Below are 9,843 nucleotides of genomic sequence, written 5' to 3'. Positions count from 1 at the left end.
AAGGGGTTGGATAGGAAAGCACCATTCTGATTTTGTACGATCATGTATGCACGAAAAAAGCAAATAAAACATCTGTGCAAAAATATTGAAATCATGTTTAACCCTCAAAATCTTATCTGTTTACAGAGACCTGCCACAAAATACAGCTGATATATTTATCAATACATCACGTCGGAAACACGCGATACTATCGGTATAACAAATACCAACAGGCATTTTGAAATTGAAGTCCAATTACCCATAGTATTCTTTTCTCAACGATTACACGCCACTGACGGCAGGCGAGTATATTTTACAGTCTTTTGTTTTTATGATTCGACTTCCGGCTAAAACAAGATGGCTGCGCACAAGAATAACGTGTGGATCGGGGCTGAAACAGGAATTTTGAAAGGTATTGTTCGATCTATTTGCTATGTTCTTATATACAGTAGTCGCTTTCATCGACCTTCAACTGGAAGGGTCTTCCATTGACACCGAGTACTGTTCTATCACACAAATAATAATAACAACACCTTCGTAGACCGATCATCGTGTCTCAATGTCATTGTCAATACAACTGTACACGATCGTGTCTGTTCAATATGAAATACGTGAACCGGTCGATTCTCAACGTTCTCAAAGTAACCTGCACGTCGTCAGTGAACACAATCTCTGAGTAACACTTAGTCGATCATGTGTACAAATGTAGGTGTTGCTAGTGAATTGCGAGTTTTCTAATCCGCATCTGAAACATTAGCATGATTCTCATAATTTATTTCACTGGTCGATCTCATGTTTAGTAGACTGGCATTGAAACATACTGTAGAGCTTAGGGCAAGTCTCACAAGTATTGGGGTAGCAATTCAACAAACTTTCTCACTAATTCTCCGACAACTTTTGTTTTGACCATGCAGATTTGGTCCACTCAAAACAATTTTTCCTACTATTCAGTCATGTAGAACCCAATAAACTTATTAAAAGATTTTTTGTTAACAAATTTAATACTACATGCAAATGTTACAGAATGAAAGGTAATTATTGAAATAGTAGATTTATTTGACAATCAGCATTTACAGTCACCAATGATTTTGTTGACAAAACATTACCTTTCCCAGAGTGCAAACAACCGCAAAAGTTTACCAGTGTTCAGTCGAACCGGTGGACAGAAAACATTATTCCTGGAGTATTCACGCAAGATACCCACCTAAAATGGAACCCTTTAAGCCACAATATAATTATAAAAATCATGGATCAATGGTCATTGAATTTACCAGTAGTAAACTTTGTGATCATTTTTATTGATGACATCGGTAGAAGGCATCATTTTAGTTGATTGGTGATCTTGGTGAATGGTGGTGTTGGTGACTTGTTTCTGAATGATGATGTCACAAAGTGGACTGTGGAAGGGGATATAGGATTGGTTGACTGAACCAATCAGAGGGGATCTTGTTGAAATCTTGTTATATTGTCTGTTTAGATATATGTAGCGATAATTAAAATAAGACAAAATAAGATGATCTATGTCATATAACTAAAACAAATACAAAATAACAACAAAATTAAACGATTACAAAATAATAAAAAAATAAAAAAAAAAATAAAAATATATTCTGTACAATACATTTTTAATCAGATTGGTGTAACTGCAATGATTATTTAAAAACTGTAATTGAAACTTCACTTCTGTATTGCATTTTGCAATCCTATTTGGCCCTGGAAAAAGATGTGGAACAACCACACTAATACCATATTCAAGACATGTTAGCAGTTACACATGTAGATGTGACACCCCACTTCATTGTCAAGCTGAACAGGACTACAGTCATTCCAGCAATGAAAATAAACAGATTGCTGTTATAAACTAAAACTAAAAATCATTTCTAGAAATCCTAATTAGTGAATCTGTGAAAAAAAGATTGTCTTTAGTTATTGTAAAGTGTGTAATATGTGAGCTTTTGTTTTGGAATGCAACAAAAATCTTGCTCTTTTCTGCTTATGCAATGAAACATTTCTGTTCTGTGACTCTATTGGTTAGAAGGAAAGACTTTGTTTTATATCCCTCACTAAACACCTTCTTAAGTCCCCCTAATTTTATTATATATGTTTCTCTTGAGCAAACATATAGTTAATTTTTTGGTTAGAACTATGTTTGATTGACATGCACAAAATGGGATCACTTTTAAATAATCAAAGATTGTTAGAGTTCTCTTCATCACATACACATGTATCAACCTCCATGTTTATTAAAATTTATTGAAATTGAAGTCCAATTACCCATAGTATTCTTTGATGAAATTTGTATTGTGGCAGGCATAGCAAACATTTTTTCTCAACGATTACACGCCCCTGACGGTAGGCGAGTATATTTTACAGTTCTTAAATGATTTTCATCACATACACATGTATCAACCTCCATGTTTATTAAAGCTAAATATCCTTATCTTATAAATCCTTGATTGAATTTTCAACTAGGCGTAAATCTAGATGAGAAGACTGCCTCCAATTATTCAAACGTGGCATCACTGAGTAAAGATGAAGAAATCACAGCAATATGTTGGGCCAATGAACAACAAACACAGGTAAAGTCTATAGTCTACTGATTGTAATTTTTTTAATTTTACTGACATGCTTGATTACTAAAAACCATGTACTTTGGGTCTAAATATTATTACAAGATTACATCCCAGAATTTCAGGATTCGTGTTACATGTCGACAATGATTTAATTCTCTTTTAATAATTGTATAATATGCATAATATGATTCTTTTATTATTATAGGTTTGCATTGGTCAGAGGAATCATATAGTGAAAACTTTTGATGTTGAACTTGGTGACTATATAAGGGAAAATGACTGTACAGGAGGAGAAGGAACATTCCAAGGAATTGCTAATGTTGATAACCATCTCATTACATGTACACAGTCGGGATTATTAAAAATATGGAAAGAAGAACCAGAGGAATGTGTGAGTAGAGAAAACTCTTACTATTATAGTAAATAATGATTGTTGTTGACCTGAAAAACAGGCTTGAAGTGCAACCGAAATTTATATTAAATAGTACATGCATGTTGCAAATGAATTTGACTGATGATTTTGTCATTTCTGAATTAGATCTATTGTATAAACAGAAAACAAATAAACCGTTTTAATTTTTTTGCTATAAGGCCAGACTTTTATCATCCCTTGTTTCTCGAACCTGCCGAATGAACAGGAACCCAAAATGAAATAAAAATAAAATTTTATTTCAGCGTAATTTCTCACTTGTAAGTGCAAAAAATAAACCCAAGTTGCATTTTCGTATTTTCGTGAGAGTATCATGATCAAAGAACCGAAGTCTCGCGCAGATAAGAAACAAGGTTATACATGGAATAAAATTGTATTTCATTTCTTCTCTCCGATCAATAATCTCACTTACAATTCTTTGAAAATCACACAAATCTAATGGAAAAAAAGAATTTTATTTTTTTTCCGCCCTCCTCAAAAAAATTGCCTTATAAAAACTCGAGAAACAAGGAATAAAAAAAGTCTGGCCTAAACAACATTTTTTTTAGTCTTTCATTACCAGTGAAAGTTTAGAAATGGATCAATTCACCAACCATGATTCTATTTTTTTTTTATTTTAGACTGAAATTGATGTTGGTAAGGACATTAGCAGGATGAGAATCAATCCAGAAAATAAAAATCTTGTTTCTACAGGTGGAAAAGAAAATGACCTGAAAATATGGGATTTGGAAAATTCTAAAGTTCCAGTTTTCAAAGCTAAAAATGTAAGTTTGAGTTTTTAAAATGTCTTTTATTTCAGTGACTTGGATTGATTGTTTGAAAGGCTATCTTATTAAATATTTTATTTTTTTGGTAGGTTCGGAATGATTTTCTTGATCTTCGAGTACCTGTCTGGGTGTGTGATATGCAGTTTATTCCGGGTAGCTCTAAAATTGTGTCTTGTTCACGACATCACTGTGTAAGTATGTTTCTAGCACTTTCACATGTATCTTACTTTCCTCAAACAGATCTAGTAGCTGATCTGCACAAAATACAAACGCCTTCAAATAATGTTATGAATTTCATTTGCAGATTTGTTAAGTTAAATATTTTTTTTGGTATTAATTGTACATTAGGTGAGAGTATATGATCCAAGCACACCACAAAGAAGACCAGTTTTAAATATAGAATTTGATGAGTACCCTGTGATGGCTTTGTCATTAATTCCGAACACAAAGTAAGTTATTTATTTAGAATTATTCACATTCCAATTGCTTGGTAATTCATCCATTCAGGCAATAGTTGTTAGCCATGCAATATACAATTAATACAGAATGGAAGTATTTGTGCTAGAACTGCTTTGTACATCATATTTTGTTTGACATTTTAAGATTTGTAGATTTTTCTGTCTTGTTTCTATCCGTTTCAATGGTCACAGTGGTAATACATTTCATTGGGTGTATTACCATAACAATTATTCTAAATCAGTTTGAGAGTATTTTTTTTATTTGGGCTGTTCAATAATAGCATACATTTCTGACATAAAAATGAAAATCATCATATACCGGATTCTGCCGTAAATTCACCCATCCATTATTTGGGGTTCAAATTTTCAAAAAATTGTCATCAAATATTGTTAGGGGGCTACATTTTCATTGAAAAATCCACCTACGCCGATTTTTAACACCGGCAGTTGGACCACCCAAAACAAAAGAAACTATTGCAGAAGCTAATCTAAAATTGTATACACTTTTTCTAGCTGGATTAAAAAGTAGAGTGCGCATCTTTCTCCAAAAAAATCACCATAACGAACCTCGAGCGCCAAATACAATTATTTTGTTTCATTTTATTAGCAACGAAAGTATTTTATAAATAAAAGAAGTTTCAAATAACAACGAGCACAACTGCATTGCTTAGTAGCAAATGTTCGTGGTAGCACAATCTGGTCATGCTGCGTTTTACAATTGTTGATTATTACCTAGTAATGATTATAATAATGTGCAAAAAATAAATTCGTTGAATTGTTATAAAATGCAAATATTTCATATATTTCAACTTATTTCATCGTAAGCGAATGATTCTGATCGTATTTTCAACGCTTGATGCTGTAGAAATGAATATCCGCCATGTTTGACCTGAGATGGTGTTCTTTGACTTGACAGTTCAAATAGATAATTAACCAATGAAAACGATAGATAATACCAACGTATTCAAATTACCATAGCACATTTAAATATGTTAATTTATTGAATTCAGCACGAAAAAGATTTGACGATGTTGTTGTGCGATCTTTTGGCTTGGATTTTGATGGGAAAGCGGCATAATTTGTTTTTAAATAAACAAATTATTTGTTTTCAAAAGATAAACTGAGCATTTGCTGAGTAATTTTACATTATTTACAGCGATAACAGCTCATTGTCGAAATGAAGCTAACCCATTCACGCTAGTTGCAATAACATCAATACTCTTGAATAGGCGTCAATGACTATGGTGAAACTTTCAGGCATCCGAAAAGATTAAAATAACACCTTAAAAAACTGCCGAAAAATCGCCCTGGGCGGTTTCTTGGTCCCATTTTATTTTTTTAAAAACCCAAACTGCCGTTTAATGGCCCTGGGCGAATTTACGGCAGAATCCGGTACATACATTTCATTATTTATTCTATGATGTAGGGAATCAGGGTGAGTGCATTGTGTAACTTATTAACTTATGGGGCTTTGTAAACTACTTATTGTATATACCCCAGTAAGTAAGCAAGTAAGTAAGTAAGTAATTACTTATTGTATATATGTACTTACATGTACTTGTAATCTATTTCAGTTATGTGATTGTTGGTAATAGTCAAGGCAGGATGGGTAAGATTGATTTACGTAAAGGTCTTGTGCATAAAATATTCAAAGGTTTTGCTGGTAGCATACGTGATATTGAATGTCATCAGACTGAACCATTGGTTGCATCATGTGGATTAGACAGACATCTCAGAATTCATAATGTTCACACAAGTGTGTTAGAACACAAGGTAAGTTGTATAAAACTTTTCATCATCTTCCCATACACTAGATAAATAAATGAAATAAAGCATCTGAAAATGTGGTTTGTGGTGCTAAGCAAATTTGACCGCTGTCAATCTGGTGTGTAGTTTTGAGCACATATTCGTAAAATACTCATACCATGTGAAAACTTTAGTCTGACAGTTTGACACAAAGCTCTTAATGGTGTAATGGATGTGAAAACAATAAAAATATTTGCAAAACCTTTAAAAGTTTACAGTCCAGTTTATATTTCATACCAAAGTATATATAAATAATCAAGACTGTTGGTAGAATCAAATAGAGTGAAGTTTTTTTGTGTTTACGTGTCTAGCTGGTGAGTTTTGAGTGATGTTTTGTTGCTTTCACAATCCCGTAGCACTACAAAAAACACAAGACAGAATTCTTGAATTGAATTTGTTTTACATAAAGTATGGTAGCCAATTTTTAGATATATTTGCTTTCACTGTTCATGTTCATAAATATGTCACTAAATGAGCATTTCCGGAGTTCCATAAAACATATTATTCAAAATTTGAGATTATCTTTTAAAAAAGAAATTTGGCAACTAATGTTGGTCAGCTATTTTTTAGATAAACAGTTTGAAAACAATATGATCCACTGTTTGCAAGTTTAAAACTGTGCATCTCAAACAGTAGAGCTGCATGTAAACCAATTCATCATTTCTCACCTTATGATCAATTAATTATCAATCACTAAGTTAAATTCTAGCTTAGCAACTGATCAAAGACTTAGCACAGATGGATCTGAAAGTAACAGAAATTGAACACAAATGGACTATGTTGTGCAATAACTTGTTGTTTTCTTGAAATAGGTTTACCTTAAATCCAGACTTAATTGTTTGCTGTTTTCAAGCAAAGATCTTTGTCGGGTAGGTATTATAATTACTAGTAGTACATTGCATGCTGAAGGTCTTCACAGGGAAACTTTAAATGTATTTTGGAGTGACTATTGTTATTAGCTCATATTTCATGTTTGTCATTGACATTGTACTAGAATTAAGACTTTGAGAAGCTCTAATTCAATTGTTGTACTCCACAGTTGATGCAGGGCTAATGGAATGAATGTTCAGTGTCAACATTTCTTTACTTCTGATATTGACATCATCACATGTATTTCTCTCAGAATGTTCATATGGCATGGATATCTACATTTTTATATATTTGATATTGACATCATCACATGTATTTCTCTCAGAATTTTCATATGGCATGGATATCTACATTTTTATATATTTGATATTGACATCATCACATGTATTTCTCTCAGAATGTTCATATGGCATGGATATCTACATTTTTATATATTTGATATTGACATCATCACATGTACTGCTTTCACAGATTTGTTTATATGGCGTTATTTACATTTCTATAATTTTAAAATTGTCTTCACATGTACTGCTCATGGATTTGTTCATGTGTCATTGTTATCTGCATTTCTATATTTTTGTTCTTGACATCACCACATGTACTGCTCACATATTTGTTTATATGATGTTAGCTACGTTTCTATACGTTTGATATTTTCATCACATGTACTGCTCTCACAGATTTATTCATATGAAATGATATCTGCAGTTCTGTACTTTTGATGAATTATGTTATTTTCCATGTTAACAAGATTGAAATCAAACAATATTGCTCTAACTGATATTATTTGCATATTGATTTGTAGATGGAAGAAACAGAAGACACAAATAAAAAAAGAAAAGCAGAATCAGGAGATAATTCATGTAGTGAAGATGACGATATATGGAATAAGATGGATGTAATCAGTGATAAAACACAGATCAAAGACAAAGATAAAAGGAAAAGAGTTTCTTGAGATTTCTATTTATACAATAACCATTCAAAGCTCAATTAAATCAATAAACCATGAATTTGTGTATTGTCTGATACTTACATGTGACAATAGACAAAGTAGTGTATTGTCTTTGATACTTACATGTGGCAATAGACAAAGTAGTGTATTGTCTTTGATACTTACATGTGACAATAGACAAAGTAGTGTATTGTCTTTGATACTTATATGTGACAATAGACAAAGTAGTGTATTGTCTTTGATACTTGCATGTGACAATAGACAAAGTAGTGTATTGTCTTTGATACTTACATGTGACAATAGACAAAGTAGTGTATTGTCTTTGATACTTACATGTGACAATAGACAAAGTAGTGTATTGTCTTTGATACTTACATGTGACAATAGACAAAGTAGTGTATTGTCTTTGATACTTACATGTGACAATAGACAAAGTAGTGTATTGTCTTTGATACTTACATGTGACAATAGACAAAGTAGTGTATTGTCTTTGATACTTACATGTGACAATAGACAAAGTAGTGTATTGTCTTTGATACTTACATGTGACAATAGACAAAGTAGTGTATTGTCTTTGATACTTACATGTGACAATAGACAAAGTAGTGTATTGTCTTTGATACTTACATGTGACAATAGACAAAGTAGTGTATTGTCTTTGATACTTACATGTGACAATAGACAAAGTAGTGTATTGTCTTTGATACTTACATGTGACAATAGACAAAGTAGTGTATTGTCTTTGATACTTACATGTGACAATAGACAAAGTAGTGTATTGTCTTTGATACTTACATGTGACAATAGACCAAGTAGTGTATTGTCTTTGATACTTACATGTGACAATAGACAAAGTAGTGTATTGTCTTTGATACTTACATGTGACAATAGACAAAGTAGTGTATTGTCTTTGATACAAAGTCGGACTGTATATCAATTTTGTACACTACAAACTCGGGGCTGGGTGGCAACTGACTGACTCTGAAATGAAATGAGTAGGGTGGAATCAATAGTGTAAGGGTAAAACCATGTAAGAGCTAGATGGATATCAGTTTCTATTTTTTTGAAAAATCAAGCTGTAGTGTACTGTGGGGTGTAGTGGGGTGTACTTTGGAATGTCATGGTGTGTAATATGGTGTTAACACACGTCATGGGCATACTGTGGTGTTCACGTACATCATTGGGTGTATACAGCGTGTCATAGGTAGTGTTACTGTATGACATGGGGTGTACGGTGATGTTAACATATGTCATTGGGTGTATGATGATGTTAAAATATGTCATTCGGTGTATGGTGGTGTTAACATATGTCATTGGGTGTATGATTGTGTTAACATATGTCATTGGGTGTATGGTGGTGTTAATATATGTCATTGGGTGTATGGTGGTGTTAACATGTGTCATTGGGTGTACAGTGATGTTAACATGTCATTGGGTGTATGGTGGTGTTAACATGTCATTGGGTGTACGGTGGTGTTAACATGTCATTGGGTGTACAGTGATGTTAACATGTCATTGGGTGTATGGTGGTGTTAACATGTCATTGGGTGTACGGTGATATTAACATCGACAATAACACACTACACATATGTCATGGGGTGTACTAAATGGAAATAATGGATAAGACATCTAATAGCGTGATATTAATTACTACTATTTTTTCACACATTTACAATTGTTCTTAGTGAGTCATGAATATCATAACGAGAGTACAATAAATTACGGTGCCTGGCAACGGTGGCCCAGTGACGTCAATCGATGTGGACCCGTACTGCACATTGGCCCTCTGACGTCTGGCCTAAATGTGCCTCAACGTTAAATCTTATTGTTTTTCCCGTCATATGCTATTTTATACAATCATATAATACTCATTGTACAATTTGGAGTCGCAAAGCTGAACATTGATAATATAATGAACATAATACAAACCTACGTCGATTACCCTTCACGATATATCAGTTTACTCCCTGTTCCCATAGAAACACTGAAACAAAAACAGTTCCCTGGG

The 9,843-nt window shown here is 32.9% G+C and overlaps 1 protein-coding gene across 1 annotated transcript; it reads left to right on the top strand.

Annotated features, from left to right (window-relative positions):
* The first annotated feature begins 267 nt into the window (after positions 1 to 267).
* LOC100369122 (WD repeat-containing protein 74-like) lies at positions 268 to 7,893 on the top strand. Its single transcript, XM_002732007.4, has 9 exons — positions 268 to 391; positions 2,452 to 2,558; positions 2,758 to 2,943; positions 3,603 to 3,746; positions 3,839 to 3,940; positions 4,098 to 4,198; positions 5,782 to 5,980; positions 6,826 to 6,882; positions 7,689 to 7,893. Exons 1-9 carry the CDS (start codon positions 337 to 339, stop codon positions 7,836 to 7,838), a joined length of 1,101 nt encoding a protein of 366 aa, XP_002732053.1. The 5' UTR covers positions 268 to 336; the 3' UTR covers positions 7,839 to 7,893.
* Positions 7,894 to 9,843: the final 1,950 nt, after the last annotated feature.

This window comes from Saccoglossus kowalevskii, chromosome 2 (genome assembly GCF_978046115.1).
Source record: "Saccoglossus kowalevskii chromosome 2, keSacKowa6.1, whole genome shotgun sequence".
Taxonomy (NCBI): Eukaryota; Metazoa; Hemichordata; class Enteropneusta; family Harrimaniidae; genus Saccoglossus; species Saccoglossus kowalevskii.
Note: the sequence above shows the minus strand (reverse complement) of the source record. Positions and strands in the feature narration are given on the sequence as shown.